Source organism: Pseudorca crassidens, chromosome 5, assembly GCF_039906515.1.
Source record: "Pseudorca crassidens isolate mPseCra1 chromosome 5, mPseCra1.hap1, whole genome shotgun sequence".
In the NCBI taxonomy this organism is placed as follows: Eukaryota; Metazoa; Chordata; class Mammalia; order Artiodactyla; family Delphinidae; genus Pseudorca; species Pseudorca crassidens.
In genome coordinates, this window is record NC_090300.1 from 133,721,853 (window position 1) to 133,738,238 (window position 16,386).

The following is a 16,386-nucleotide window of genomic DNA, read 5'->3' on the forward strand; positions in this document are numbered from 1 at the left end:
ACCACCAGGGAAATCCCCTTAAATGTTTAGTTTTTAAGAAACTCCCAGACTTTTCCAGAATGGCTGTACCATTTTATATCCCTACCAGTAGCATGTGTGATCCACTTTCTCACATCCTTGTCAGCATTTAGTATTGTCACAGTTTTTTATTTTAAACATTCTAATAGGTGGTACCTTATTGTGGTCAGACAGTTAAAAAAATTTTATATGCTAGTAAAGAACATATTTATTGTTTATTTATATTTGAAAAGTTTTCATTTAACCTGTTAGATACATATGATGAGGGTGAATATATTTTACTACTTCAAATTTTCCACAATACATTTCTTATTATAAATTTTATCTATTTTGCTATCTTTTTAATTCCTAAGGGTAAGACAATGTCAGTATTAACTGTTAACTTTTATCCCAGTAGAGTTATCTTTTGCACTGTTAGCAAGGGATTCTCACCTGTTGTCTTATGATAACTCATGTCATGTTTAAGTTTCAGATAATCTCAAATGGTGTTAAAATTTTCAAAATTAATATCAAATGTTAGTTTATTTTAGATTTAAATGTTGAGCAGGATAAATTGAGTCAGTAGGTTTGATATCATAGTTGAAGGATTAGAAGCCATTGATAAATATTTCCCCTCTGAAGGATATTTTTAGTAGCTACAATAGAAACAGGACCACTTATTGTAGTGCTATCCAAGAGAGTTGGAAGCCTGGTTCAGATAGATACACAGTGAAGATGTATTTCTTAGCTGTGATTTAATCACCTGGAGACACACAATATGGTCGTGTTCTTTTATGAATATGTCTATGCAGATGTAGGTGAAAATCTCCCATTTACTTGTTCAATTAATGCTTATTGACCTCCTTCACTTTGCTAGGTTCTTGGTAATAGGTTAATTCTGTTTTTCATGCCTTCAGGATTTACACTCCAAGGGAGGAAGGATATCAACATTAACAACTTTAATATAAGGTAGAAAATAAGGAATGCCACCAGGAATTTATACCATGTTTTGTAGGAGTGTGTTTAGAGGAAGAATATAGTGTTTTCTTATCTTGAAGGATAAGCACAGGCTTCTGAGAGGAAGTGACCTTTGAGCAAGATCCTGAAGACTGGGTGGGATTTGATCAGTGGCAGTAACAGTAAAGAATTTCAAGGCAAATGGAATAATGTGAACAAAATTGTATTGTGGAAGGGCTGTGGTTTTAGCTGGTAGATGATATTCAAATAGGAGATTATGGGGGATAATCCTGAAAAGGTGGATTGGGATCAGAGGGTATCAGGTTTGGTGAGTAGGAGTTTAAGAGCAATTCATCACTTTTGAATTGAGTATATGAACAGAGCTTTGTTTTAGGAATATTAAACTAAAAAAATATGTATATGAAGAAAGGTTGAAGTTAGGAAAATACTTAGGAAGATGTTAAGGAGTCTAAACTAGAACTAGTGAATGACTACATTAGCATGGTTTAGTTGGGACTGGAAATGACAAGTTGGAGTGGAAGAGTCCTTCTAGTGCTTGGGTTTATAAATACCTTCTTCCTTAAATGTCCTCAGCTGCCTATTCATATTTAAGTTTTAACAAAATCTGGACTCTCTACAGTCTAAAGTTTTATTTTCAATATTATAAGAATGGCAGAATTTCTTGACCCACTTCCTTATTCATTGTAGATTATGAATTCTCTCCTGGTGAATTTTTGTGGCTTTGAGGTTTATGATTATGATTCTCTAGGGCTGCGGCAGAAATTCTCAGGAGCAGCATGCCTTGAAGCACTATATGACTCCGAGATCTGAACCTCATTGTCTGGTTCTTAGTTTGGACAACTGGAGTGTATGGTGAGTTTCAACTCCTGTGCCCATTTGCTGGAAATCATTTGAAATGTTGGAGAATGGAGGTGTTTGAAATGTTTAAAGAGCAAGAAGGTTAAAATTTTTGTAGTATTTGTTTAAATACCATCACTTTCAGAAGGCTAGAGAATGTGATGTTATGAGAAGCTTTTGCTTAGTATTGTACAAACACAAAAATTATAGCATGGAAAAGACATAGGAATTTTCACACTTGTTTTTCTTTCTTGTGATATTACAAAGTGTATGGTAGATTGTTTTTAGTTTAAAAATTGGGACACTAAGAACAAATTCCAGATAAACTGAGAATATAGTAAATTTTGGCAATGAATTTGCATGAAAATGTCAGGCTGGTATTTCTTTTAACCTCATTAAAATAAAATTTTACATCTTTAAAAACCATTTACATAGCAGTGTTCACTGAACATTTGTCAGTTGTAAAATTTGTTAATTTTGATGATGTAGGTCTGTGATTTGAAATATTAGAAAAAACTTTCACTTTAATGTTATAAATAGCCATTTCAGTAAAATATTTGGAGTATTTTCACAGTATTTATATGTAGCTATAATTCAGGCTAACCTTATTTAACAGTAAACCAGAGTTAATATGTATAGTCTCCTTCAAAACAGAATTTTCAGTTTCTTTAGTAGAATAATTTGAGGGTTACACACTTTGGGTTCCATGAATTAAAATTAGTGCCCTTCTGTGGTTGTCAGTTTGTTACTTTTCTTCTCTGGGATCTTTTGGGACACAGGTGTTACCTATGTGATGATGAGGTCCAGTATTGTAATTCAAACCGATTGGGTCAGGTGGTTGATTATGTTAGAAAACAAGCCGGTATTACAGCTCCAAAATCAGGTAAAATCATTTGTTTCTTAATATATACTGTAATGTTGATTTATATAATCTGCTGATATTTAGTTTAACATACCATAGCATTACATATAGCTGAATAACATTAATTATGATTGATTTCAAACTATTTTTGGTTAAGAATGTAAAACAGTGAGAATATAGATAATTATAAGGAGTTAGAAGGGAATCTGAGAAACAATAGTCAAATGTGATGTAGAGTCTGGACTAAGTAATGGGCAGTAACACCCTATTCCCATACCCTGGCACAGGGGCTTAAGGGAGACCTGCCTTATAATGAATTTATTTTGTTACATTTGTTTGGATGATGTGAACGTAAAGTGCCTGTAACTCCTTCAAAAGGCCAGATACTTCTCAGGTTTTTTTCATACATAATTAAATTAATTGGGTTGGCTTTCATCATTTGCTTTAAAAGCTTGTTTACATTTTTACTGTCAGAGTGGTATCTTTTATGGAGCCAGAATTGTTTGTTCCTAACTTCAGGATTGGTTTTTGACCCTCAGACTTCATTTAAAAATTTATTTCATGTCCACATTCTTTATTTGATTGCTTTATACTCTGATTTCACAGGGTAATATATGCTCATTTGTAGAAAACATTTGTGCATTAAAAAGGGATTTATATTGAAGCATATACTGTTTGGTTTCATTTGTCAAAGTAATGCTTACATCAGTTCTGAATATTTTTTGTTTATTGGTTTTTCTCTCTTGATGGTAATTTACTTATATTTGTAAGAAAACATTTAAAATCAAACAGGTGGCAAATCATGTTATTAGGTAAAATTCACAAATTCTGGTCCCCAGTATAACTTTGCATTTGGTATGGCTGTGTTATACATTTTGCTAATAAGTCTTTTCTTCTTCTTTTTTTTTTAAAGCAGCAAAAGATAGTGGTAATATTGAACTTGAAAATAAAAAACTAGAAAAGGAGAGTAAAAATGAACAAGAGAGAGAAAAAAAGGAAAACGTGGCTAAAGAAAATCCTTCCATGAATTCTACTTCCCAAATAACTGTGAAAGGACTCAGTAATTTGGGAAATACATGTTTCTTCAATGCAGTTATGCAGGTGCCAATATTAATTTTTCCCCCTTTAAGGAAATCTAGTGTTTTCCTCATAGGGTGTTTTTGCTTATTTGCTACTTGTAGGCTTGAGCTTTTCCCTTGTAAGTAGTTTATTTCTATGTTTTCAAAAAAAAACTCAAGGGAATGTTTACTTTGCATGACAGTAAAACACTGTGCTAAGCACTGGGGTGCAATAGGGCTCAAAACAAACATGGCCCTTGCCCTCAAAGAACTTTCACTTGGGTGGGGGAAACAGGAGAACCAAGTACAGAAACAAACGCCTAGTTGCACGTAGTGGTAAGTAGTGGTGGTGGTAGGGTAGCTACTTCATATTGGGTGGTTGGGAGAATGACCTTCTGAGGTGATGAAGCAGCTCAGAACTGAAGTATTTATGAACCAATTAGAGTGGGGGGAAGAGCATGAAGTTACTTTTTGTTTGACAGTCGCAATAAAAATTGCAGTGTTGATAATGATTTTCTGTTTTGGTAGAATAGGCACTTAAAAAACATTTGAATGAATTGGTTTGCCTTTAAATAATTTTCCCTTTCTTTTCCATACTACATTCCAGAATTTGTCACAAACACCCGTGCTTAGAGAACTACTAAAAGAAGTAAAAATGTCTGGAACAATTGTAAAAATTGAACCACCTGATTTGGCATTAACAGTACGTACTTTAAAATTTTCTTTTATTCAGTACTTTTCCTCTCTGAATAGCAGCATTTTAAATTATTTTTAAGAATTGATGCTCATTTTCACCTCTTTTGTTTATTTGGTTTTAAGCTACCAAGTTAAGGATTTTCAGGCTATTGGAAATTTATAAGGGACCTTTACATTTATTTGCTCTATGTATGCCATGTACTGCTGTGCTGAGTGTTTGGCTTCTTTCTTGGGAATGCTGTTGATGTTTGTGAAGCCCTAGGCATGCATTCTTATTTTTGACATCTTTTCAGGTGACTTAAATGCTATAGAGCCAAATGAATTTTACGTTATCCATTTTTATTATTTACATTTTGCTTTGGCTCTTTCAGTTCCTAGGTAGTAAGTTCCTGATAATCTAAAACAGTAGAACTGAATTCTTTATCAAAGTCTATGACCAGAAGCCTTCTCCATCTTTTGATGTACATTTTGAGAATTTAATTGGGACAGCTCTGTCAGGAACATAGGAATAAAGTTTGACTAGTTACATTTTGATAAAATAAATGATTCCAAAATTTGACTGAAAAAAGTAATTTTTATTCCCATATTCAGGAACCCTTAGAAATAAACCTTGAGCCTCCAGGCCCTCTTACTTTAGCCATGAGCCAGTTTCTTAATGAGATGCAAGAGACCAAAAAGGGAATCGTGACACCTAGAGAACTCTTTTCTCAGGTCTGTAAAAAGTGAGTATCTGTTTTGATTGTGCTTTCAGTGCATCAGTAGGATGCTGGGAAATAATATGAAAAAATTATTAGCTTTAGAGTTAATTCAGTAGATATATTAAAGCATGGTTTATTTCATTTGGATTAAAAAATACGTACTTTGTATGAAAATTAAATCTACTAAGGATGTTGTTGGACTAAACAAACTTTTGAGAAACTAGTGAACACTCCAAGATTTGGGATATGATCCTGAGATTTTATAAAAAAATAGTTTCCTTTTAGTAGACTCACCGTTGTTTTTCTTTTTTCTTTCTTTTTCTTTTTTCTGTAGAGCAGTGCGATTTAAAGGCTATCAGCAGCAAGACAGCCAGGAGCTGCTTCGCTATTTATTGGATGGAATGAGAGCAGAAGAACATCAAGTTAGCATATTTTGACCAGTGTATTTTATAATCTGATCTTCATTAACTTCTTTGTCATTTGATGTCTTAAGAGTTATTAGAGCAGTGAAAACTAGTTGAGGCCATTATATTAAAAATTTTTTTTTTCTTCACCAGCCTTTTCAACCAGTATATTTTAATTATTAGAATGAATGAAGGGAATTAGAAATGAGTCTCCTTTTCATAATGCTCTACTTTGCTTGATGTTTACAGCGTTATTGTTCTTTAAGGGTTCTATTGTACTAGCCTATACCAGGAGAGCTATAAGGTACTGGAAAATGTGTGTCCCCCAAACGATTCCCAGTTGCAGCGCACCCTTACTCTTCATTCTGAGTGTGATTTAACACTGCTTTTTGAATCTAAGAAGTATTTTTATTTTGTAAGAATCAGGGAACATTTGTATTTTAATTTTTTTGTTAATTACCAGGATATAAAGTAATTTGGGGGGATGTGGATATAATTAATAATAGTAATAACACAGTGATAACAACTAATATTTATGTTGCTCTTATTTTTTGTCAAGCACTGTTCTCAGTATTTTGTAAGCATTACCTTACTCAGGTCCTCACAACCATTCTGTGAGTCATTTTCTCACTTCATAGATTATGAAACTAGAGTATAGAGAAGTTCAGTGCCTGGTTCAGGGTCATCCAGTAGTGATGGAGCTAGACTTTGAGCACTGGAGTTTGTCCCTGTAGCTCTCATTATCCACTCTGCTTCTAGGACATGGTATTTCAGTGGTCTTTTCAAAGGAGGTGGGCATGTTCTGAAAAGCTTTGGTTTGAGTAGGTTAAAATCTTGAAATGATAAGATGGTGCCTTTGCTCAGGGGTTACTGATTGTTTTTTTAAGTATAATTCTTTTTAGCTCCTGGAATTAATTTTGAAAATGTGATTTTAGAAATATTAAGTTTTATTCAGTAAGTTTGGAGAGCTAATTAATTCTTGATCACTTTCTTGACTTGATTACATACTTTTTAAGGAAAATAACTATAAAATTTAATGGTATATATATCTATTTTATTACTTTTAGAGAGTGAGTAAAGGAATTCTTAAAGCATTTGGTAATTCTACTGAAAAATTGGATGAAGAGCTAAAAAATAAAGTTAAAGGTAATGTCTGAATTTTTGAACTAAAGCACTATAGTTGAATTCCTCTGTACTTTAGGACAAGATCGCTAACACATGTATTTCAAATCCACAGTTATTAATAATTTATATTATTTATATTATCCACAGTTATTATAATTTCTCTTTATCTTCGTTGATTTAAAACAATTATTCAATACTCCAAAGGTAAATACTTTAGAAAAATTTAACTTCTGGTGTATTCTTTTTATGCAATATTATGGTAAAATTTATAAACATAGAGCTAAGATGACATCACAATTTTATTTTTCAAAAAGTTAGACTTTATTTATTTGGCCGCACCGTATGGCTTGTGGGATCTTAGTCGGAACAGCTAGTTCTCTGACTAGGGATTGAACCCGGGCCCTGGCAGTGAAAGCGCCTCATCCTAACCACTGGACCACCAGGGAATTCCCTCAAAAGCTTAGACTTTAATTAGCAGTGATTGTCTTTGAGAGTTGTCAGCTCGTTTATTAATCATGGAGATAACTTTTTTCTTATTATGTGACCCTTGAAATGTGACTGGTGCAACTGAGGAGCTAAATTTTATTTTCGTTTAATTCTAACTAATTTAAATGTAGGTGGCCCCAATGACTAGCAACTACTGTATTGTAAAGCACAGTTCAGAATCAACACATAGCAACTGTTTACCTCCTTGGTGCCCTTGGTGCTGGCCTGGCCAGCAACAGAGAGGGAATCAAGCCTATTTGCACTGTCTGTCATAAAATGTGTTTCTGTATAAATGACACCTGTCATTTGAATAAGGCCTACACATTTCATGTGATTAGAAAGTTGAACTACTAGGTAGTTAAATTATGTCACCTTATGCTAAACTTATCAAGGTTATTTCTGGGAACATAAAAAAATAAAAGGAGGATTTTGTCTGAAATACTCTTCTGAGGGCTTTTTGTTTTTGTTTTAAGTGGAGTTCACAAAGCAAGTTACTCCCAAACTTGCTGCCGGTGTTAGAATGTTAGAGCTAGAAGCGAGCTAAAATAGCATTCTGTGTGTAGCTCGATCTGCTTGTTTTACTAGGTAAGATACTGATATACAGAAAGTCTCAATGACTCGCAAAATTTATTTTCCACTGACTAGATCTTGGATAAGAACTTTTTTTTTCTTTTTCACAAGATGTGATTATGTTAAAATGTGTTATGCTTAGAAGTGGAGTATACGCTGCTGACTGTAGCATAAAAATAAAATTGTGGTAATTATGAATAGAGAAAAGTCAATAGGATAGGAAATTAAAATTAAATTTTAGAGTTAGATTGGTAAGTAGTTTTGATTTATTTCATTAATTATATAAGGATAATTGATAGACTTTTTCCCCTTATAGATTATGAAAAGAAAAAATCAGTACCAAGTTTTGTGGACCGAGTATTTGGTGGTGAACTAACTAGTACAATCATGTGTGATGAATGCAGAACTGTAAGTAGATGTAGTGCAGACTGGATTTATGCATTAATATTAATAATGTACAGTTTATCAATTGTTTCTTTCAAAAACAGAAATGTCTAGTTAGTTTTATAAGATATTCTTTTTGAACTGTCCAAGTATGCATAGTTTTTTCCTGGAACTCTGAGCACTCCTTATATCAGGAAGAAGTTATTTAATATTTTAATTGATTTCCCCTAATCCAGAGTCCTCAACACTGTGTAATTTTTCATTTCATTTTCCTAAGCCTTTATTTTAAAATTTAGCACCCCCCCATGATTTTACTATATAATGTTTAAAATGAATCTTTTCCTCCTTTTTACGTTTTCTTTTTTGGTTGGTTAAGGTCTCCTTGGTTCATGAATCGTTCCTTGATTTGTCTCTACCGGTTTTAGACGATCAGGTAAGACTTACATTTATTTTATTTAAGTAGAGTTTTTTCTTTCCTGAGCTAGATTTATGGGGGAGGGCTTGCTACCTTTTCCAAGCTGTACATTACTAGGCCAAGCATGGAGAAATTTTTCTTAGTGTATATGAGACAGAAGAATTTTAAAGATTTGAAAAGAGAATGGGATAAATATATATATATATATTTAAAGAGTGTGTCTGGAATTATTTATAGATAATTAACTTGATTAGTTTACATATCAGGAAATATTTACTTCATATAAATTACTATTTATTTTCATTATTTAAGATTAGCCACAAATCCCTTATAGACTTAAGTTTATAAATGTTAAGAGAGTATCTCAGTTTTAAGCCATATTAATTTAGTTCCTATCAAGTAGTCATAGGAAAAAGAGAACATATTATGAGTATTGGATAAATCGTTATTCAACTTAATATGAATTGGGGGTCCCTTTAAATCACTGTTACTTAGTGATTAAAGTCTTACTAAACTTGCTCTGTTTTTTCTTTCTTTAAAACTGTCATTTGCATTCAAAGAAAGAAAAGAATGAAAAGGAATACCTGTAGTGGGACATGTAAATCACTTACCAACAGAGAGTGCATTTAGAAATAGACGTAATTACAGCATGATACAGCATGTGTCTAATACAACTCATTAAATTCCTTTCTATTACACTCATATGTTAAGTTGCCTTTTTTACTGTTTTACTTGTTTGTTTGCTTGTTTTCTCAGTATGTGAAGATTGCTTTCTGGTGTTTGAGATGAATGAATTTTGTCCTGGACATGTTTCCAAACATTGTGAAAAATAAATCTGGTGTAAAATAGGAGTAGAAAACTATTTAGGTAACATGAAATCTCTTCACCAACAATAGTAAAGTTTTATTTTTGGCCCATATTCTCTCCATATTTTAAGAGTGGTAAGAAAAGTATAAATGATAAAAATCTGAAAAAGACCATGGATGATGAAGATAAAGAAAGTGAGGAAGAAAAAGATAATGACAGTTACATAAAGGAGAGAAATGATATTCTTTCAGGAACAAGTAAGCACTTACAGAAAAAAGCAAAGAAGCAAGCCAAAAAGCAAGCCAAGGTGGGTAATTAGGAGGAAAACCATACTTTCCTCATTTTAATTTTTTGAACTATTGAGTTTAAAGTCTGAGTGACATTGGTAGACATGTCTGTTATTTTATATACAGCACTTTCATTGGGCAATTACAGAATTAGCTCATTTAGTATTCTCTGCAGTGAAGTTTCTCTGAGTATATGTGAAGAAAATGTGCTTTTTAAAAAAAATTCTGCATTACTTGTGACAACTTTAAAAAAACTTTAGTTCATTTTCAATAATTTTTTGAGTTGCTAATACATTGACATTCAAAAAATTTTAAATATATAATACAAATGTGTACAATAAAAATCTCCCTCCTTGTGTGACATAGATACTACTTTCATTAGTTTCTTACGTGTCCTCTAGGTTTTTTTGGAAAATATGATCAAGTACAATACAAATATGTAGTCTTGTTTTTCACTCCTTTTAAAAATTATGCACAGTGTTCTGGACCTTGCTTTTTGTTTGTTTCTGCTTAGATTGTTGGAGATCTTTACATTTCAGGACACAAAGATTCCTTTTTTAACAGCTGTATGGTATTCTATTTTAGTAGTAAACATACTACTAAATATAGTATAATAGATGTACTATAGTTCATGTAACCATTTCTCTTTTGATTTAGGTATACGAACACCTATAGTCTTTTGCTATGATGGCCAGTGCTGCTGTGAATCACCCTATACATATGTCATTGATTGGGCATATTTTGAGAAGAGGGATTGTATTTGTGGTTTGATAAATTAATTGCCCTCCACAAAAGTTGTACCAATTTATAGTCTCACCAGCAACATATGAGACTTGCTGTTTCTCCTTATCCTTGACAGCAGAATATTAAACTTTTAGATTTCTGCCAGTCTGATAGATGGAAAATAGTATCTCAGTGCAGTTTTATTTTCTATTTATTTTAATGTAAGTGAAGTTAAGCATGTTTTTATGTTTAAGGGCTGTTTGTATTTCCTTTCCTTTGAAGTATTTGCTTATATCCTTACCCCATTTTTCTTTCATGTGTACTATTTTTAACTGAAGCATATCAGAAAATTTTTTTGTCCAGAGCCCTATGTGCTGCCCTTCAGCTTTCTGGTATTACGAATTAGCCTCACAGGGACTATCCTTTTAGTGACAACTCAAAATGCTAACCCCTTGAGTCTTTAGGCATTCCAGTAACAGAAATCTGGATAAAATGCAACTCCCCTGCCCCGCACTTGGACATAGGCAGCAAATGGCAAAGAACGTGTTTTAAGTGGGTAGAGTATTTTATTGTCCTCTGTATATGTGGCTTCCTTGCTTCTCTAGTTTTGGGCCATTTGTTTCCTGGAATGTTTTCCTCCATCCCTCTGCCCATCCTTGAATTTTTGGTTTGTTTTTATACATCCTTGTGTTTTCAGTTTATTTTTATTTTATTATTTTTATTATAACTCACATGGATATATCCCTTCCTGGTGTGTGTGTAGACACTCGCCCCCTGCTTTAATACATGGCAACTTGGGTTCAACAGCCTTACTGCTCTGTCTAGATCAGAGACCATGTCTTGCACATTTTTATTTGCCCCCATGTGACAATTTTTTGATGATTGGTGATGTTTTATCCCTGCTTTCAATCAAAGAACTTTTCTTTTAAATTTATTTATTAAATTTATTTATTTTTGGCTACGTTGGATCTTCCTTGCTGTACATGGGCTTTCTCTAGTTGCAACGAGCGGGGGCTAGGCTACTCTTCATTGCGGTGCACGGGCTTTTCATTGTGGTGGTGACTTCTTGTTGCAGAGCGCAGGCTCTAGGCATGTAGGCTTCAGTAGTTGTGGCATGTGGGCTCAGTAATTGTGGCTTGCGGGCTCTAGAGCACAGGCTCAGTAGTTGTGGTACGCGGGCTTAGTTGCTCCGCGGCATGTGCGATCTTCCCGGACCAGGGCTCGAACCTGTGTCCCCTGCATTGGCAAGTAGATTCTTAACCGTTGCACCACGAGGGAAGCCCCAAAGAACTTTTCTCTATAATTTATTTGACCCCTGATAGTAAAGGAACTTTTAGGGTTGGAATTCTGGGAGTGAACTCTTCCTTATTAACTTATTTATTTTTGATTGATAAACAGGAAAACCTGATGTGATACGTGTACGCTTTTTCTCTTCCTCTCTCTCGTTTTTTTTTTAATGTTTTGTACTTTTTACACAGAACCAACGAAGGCAACAAAAAATTCAAGGAAAGGTTCTTCATTTAAGTGATATCTATGCCATTGACCATCCTGAAGGTAATGAATGTGAAGTTGAAATGTCACTTCAGCGAGAAGTGGATATTAAATCCAACCATATTTCACAAGAGGAAGTTATACATAAAGAATATTGTGTTAATCAGAAAGATTTGAATGGCCATGAAAAAATGATAGAAAGTGTAACTGACAATCAAAAATCCACAGAGGAAGTAGATATGAAAAATGTCAACATGGATAATGATCTGAAGGTTTTGGCATCTCCTGCTGAATGTACTAGGAATTTAAATGGTGCCTACATGAAGGAAGGGAGCAATGGAGAAGTGGACATTTCCAGTGGATTTAAGAACCTTAACTTGAATGCTGCTCTTCAACCTGACGAAATAAATTTAGAGATTCTGAATGACGATCATACTCCCGGGACGAAAGTATATGAGGTTGTAAACGAAGATCCAGAAACTGCTTTCTGTACTCTTGCAAACAGGGAAGCTTTCAGTACTGATGAATGTTCAATCCAACATTGTTTATATCAGTTCACCCGAAATGAGAAACTTCGAGATGCTAATAAACTGCTTTGTGAAGTGTGCACACGGAGACAATATAGTGGACCAAAGGCAAATATAAAAGGTATTCAGATTTTTTCACAGAAAGTAAAATTAATGTTTAGGGGTACATTTTGCACTGTATCAGTAGAGTACTACTGTTTTAATTGTATCAGGGTTTGGATGGTGTCAATAAGTTCCCTTTTCCCAAAATACTGTGTAAATTTTTTTTTTTTTTAGAAGATGTTGGGAGTAGGAGTTTATTAATTTATTTTTGCTGTGTTGGGTCTTCGTTTCTGTGCGAGGGCTTTCTCTAGTTGTGGCAAGCGGGGGCCACTCTTCATCACAGTGCGCGGGCCTCTCACTATCACGGCCTCTCGTTGCGGAGCACAGGCTCCAGACGCACAGGCTCAGTAGTTATGGCTCACGGGCCTAGTTGCTCCGTGGCATGTGGGATCCTCCCAGAACAGGGCTCGAACCCGTGTCCCCTGCATTAGCAGGCAGATTCCCAACCACTGCGCCACCAGGGAAGCCCCCTGTGTAAATATTTTAATAGAAGGATGGATAAGCAGAACTTTGTTGATGTGGCTAGTACTCTGTGGCATCCCAGCAGCAGTTAAAGTGGGGCAGTTTGCTCTCTGATACCACTCCCTGTAGGGAAATCATCCCAGTGAGATGTTATCACAGCAGGCTCCTTAACAGATAGGGGCTGTTTCTTTGTATTCTCAGTTTCCTGTCATTTGTGATGAGCCTCATCTCTCTTGCATCCAGAAAACCACACTTTAATTCTTCAGCGTGCTGAAGTGACGTGCCCAGTGCAAGGTACTGGGAGGACAGTGCTTTCTTACCATCTTCTTCAAATACAGAACAGAAAGATATTAATAATCCCCCTCCTACCCTTGCCCCTACCTGGTTTTTTTTTTTGATCTTGGGTAAGTGGGATAGGGAGGCATCATAGATTCCTAAGGATTCTTACTAGAATTGCTGAAACATTTAGAAAGTCTAGCTTTTTATTTATTTACTTGTTGATACAAAAAGTAAATCGTGTTGATTTTATAGCATTTCTGTTTGCTTTAGAGCCGGTGTAAGTGAACTGTGGTTTGCAGGCTAAATTTGGCCTGCTTGTTTTTGTGTGATCTCCGAGCTAAAAATATTTTTTACAGATGAACATTTGAAAATGATTTTATAGTAGAAAACATGAACTTTGAACCCTAATTGTTACCTCTCCAAAAATGATTCCATTCTTCTTTTCAGTAGATTGCAATCATACTCAATTATTTTATTATAGTTTGAATTCTATAAAATTTGTGTATTAATGTGTACAAAATATCCTTGATTTTGCCTCTTGGTCCAAAAAGCCTAAAATATTTATTATTTGGTTCTTTCCAGAAAGCGTACTGATCCTTGCTTTAGATGTTTGGAATGTTTTTTTTTTTTTTTTTTGCTGTACGCGGGCCTCTCACTGCTGTGGCCTCTCCTGTTGCGGAGCACAGGCTCCGGACGTGCAGGCTCAGCAGCCGTGGCTCACGGGCCCAGCCGCTCCGTGGCATGTGGGATCCTCCCAGACCGGGGCACGAACCTGTGTCCCCTGCATCGGCAGGCAGACTCTCAACCACTGCGCCACCAGGGAAGCCCCTGGAATGATTTATAGCAGATGTGAATGCTATATAGAGGTCTAAAATGATCCTCACACTGCTAAAATTGCTTTCTTTCTGTAGGTGAGAAGAAACACGTTTACACCAATGCTAAGAAGCAGATGCTAATTTCCCTTGCTCCTCCTGTTCTCACTCTTCACTTAAAGAGATTTCAGCAGGTACCCCTTGTTCGTTACCTAAAATTTGTTTTAAATATGTGACACCTGCTTTATTTGTTATTGTCTCAACATATTACTATATTTTTTGGCTTTCTGTTATTTCTTAATTCTAACTTCAAAGAAGTAGGAAAGTAAAATAATACATATGTTTATGTTACCACACAAAAGGGGTTTGATGAAGATGCATGTCAAGGTGGAAGAGAAATTTAGGCACAATCACGCCTCAGTTTTACTAGAACTCATGTTGCTCTTTTTAGATATATTAGCATTTTACTTTAATCTTATTTTCAGGTTAGAGAAAGAAGACCAGTTTACTAGTTATATCTCACACTTGGGAAATTTAGTGATCTGTGTGGTATCTTATTTTTACTGACCCTTGATAAAAAGGCATTGATTGGTACCTTGGCTTTTCATCATTTTGGTGACTCCATCTTTTCTGGAAGACTTTTTCCTATGAGCAGTACAAGTTGTAAATTCAGTTCGAGTCCCAAAGTACCTTTGTAGTGTTCTCTCTTCTGTATGAGTTTGACTAATTGGGTGGGTCTTTATGAACAGTTCACCAAGCTTGGTTAGAAAGTGAGGCTGAAAGTGTATGCTTCACAGAAGAGTATTCTGCTGTTGCCGAGTTGGGTTTTTTTTAATGTTTATTTTTTATTTGTTTTATTTTTGACTGATTCGGGTCTTAGTTGTGGCACATGGGCCCTGTAGTTGTGGCATGTGGACTTAGTTGCCCCGTGGCTTATGGGATCTTAGTTCCCCGACCAGGAATGGAACCTGCGTCTCCTGCATTAGAAGGCAGATTCTTAACCACTGGACCACCAGGGAAGTTCCTGCTATTGCTGAGTTTTAAGCACTCAAAACCTGTTGTCTAATCTGGCTTTTCCAGATGCTTAAAGCAGAAACATTGAGAGTTTTCTTATAGGAGCAGGTATCTCAACGTGTTGGACTCTGTGTGTGTGTGTGTGTGTGTGTGTGTGTGTGTCTGTTGCACTTAGCAAAAACAAATCAACTGGAAATCAATTAGTAGTCAGGGGGATAGAGTCTTCTAAGCAGATTGAACTAGGGCTAGATGTTAGTGTTCTTCTGGGCATTGGGGTGGGACTATAGTTTTTACATAACATGTACAGCTTTTCCAGGAAGAGAACTTAATGTATTATCCTTCTTTTATAGGCTGGTTTTAACCTACGCAAAGTTAACAGACACATAAAATTTCCAGAAATCTTAGATTTGGCTCCTTTTTGTACCCTTAAATGTAAGGTAGGTGGAACTTGCCTTTTTGGGAAAATCCTTTAAAGGGAAATCATAGCTTATTACCAAATACTCCAACAGCAACTCACATATATATGAAGTTGATAGGAACTACTGAGTAGACTGGGTCTTTGATCTTTGTACCTTTATAATGTCAAGATCTGTGATGAATCATGTTGAACATTAGGTGGTTATTTCGGTTCAACATTTTTTTGAACCCCCATTATTGTGGCAGACGTCTTGGGAGCTGAGGGCATATAACTAAAGATGAGCAGATATATTAATGGATAATCTCAGTTTAATATGGTTGAGTGATAGGATTGGTATACACAGAGCAGGGGTGATATGCACTTAACCCAGCATGTTGGTGGTTCAGGGAAGGCTCTGGAGGCTCTGCCTCAGAGGCTCTGCCTCAACTGCTACTTCAAGGAGTAAGACTTAGTATAATGAATCAAGAGGAAGCACGTTTTCCAGGCAGAGGGGACAGCAGGAGCAAAGGCAGGGCATGTAAAGTGGCACGGCGGGTGCCGGGGACTGTCTGTATAAGCAGGTCTAGAGCTTACAGTACAAGGTCTGGGAACGTTAGGAGATGAAGCCAGAAAAGTGAGAGAGGAATGAGGTTTTGGAAGATTATCGTGATGAGAAACTTGGGCTTTATTAGGTATGCGGTGGGGAGCCACTGAAGAACTTAAAGCAACAGGGTGACACAGCCAGGTCTGTATATTACATAGGTTACTTGCTGAAGCAATGGAGGCTGGATTTTAGGAGGACAAGAGTAGAGGCAGGGAAGTTAGGAGGCTGTTGAGTTAATTGTCAGTAGATGATGACAGCCTAAACTAGGGCTGGAGATGGGGAGATTGAAGGAATATTTCAGGAGGTAAAATTAAGACTTTTGATCTCTTTCCTCTGGAAGATGAGGCAGAGGCCTTTAAATGGATGCTGAG

At 35.5% G+C, this 16,386-nt stretch overlaps 1 protein-coding gene across 9 annotated transcripts in view; it reads left to right on the plus strand.

Annotated features, from left to right (window-relative positions):
- The window catches only part of USP16 (ubiquitin specific peptidase 16), a 30,310-nt gene that overhangs the window by 10,313 nt on the left and 3,611 nt on the right, over positions 1-16,386 (plus strand). For 6 of the 9 annotated variants that reach the window (XM_067739282.1, XM_067739288.1, XM_067739280.1 and 3 more), the window contains 13 exons: positions 1,724-1,827; positions 2,592-2,695; positions 3,588-3,775; positions 4,340-4,435; positions 5,020-5,150; positions 5,461-5,548; positions 6,598-6,676; positions 8,028-8,119; positions 8,472-8,528; positions 9,448-9,624; positions 11,806-12,466; positions 14,100-14,194; positions 15,365-15,451. In XM_067739282.1, the coding sequence (XP_067595383.1) occupies positions 1,724-1,827; positions 2,592-2,695; positions 3,588-3,775; positions 4,340-4,435; positions 5,020-5,150; positions 5,461-5,548; positions 6,598-6,676; positions 8,028-8,119; positions 8,472-8,528; positions 9,448-9,624; positions 11,806-12,466; positions 14,100-14,194; positions 15,365-15,451 (1,959 nt within the window). The remainder of the gene's footprint in view (positions 1-1,723; positions 1,828-2,591; positions 2,696-3,587; positions 3,776-4,339; positions 4,436-5,019; positions 5,151-5,460; positions 5,549-6,597; positions 6,677-8,027; positions 8,120-8,471; positions 8,529-9,447; positions 9,625-11,805; positions 12,467-14,099; positions 14,195-15,364; positions 15,452-16,386) is intronic. The other 3 variants (XM_067739283.1, XM_067739281.1, XM_067739286.1) reach the window with 2 other exon arrangements.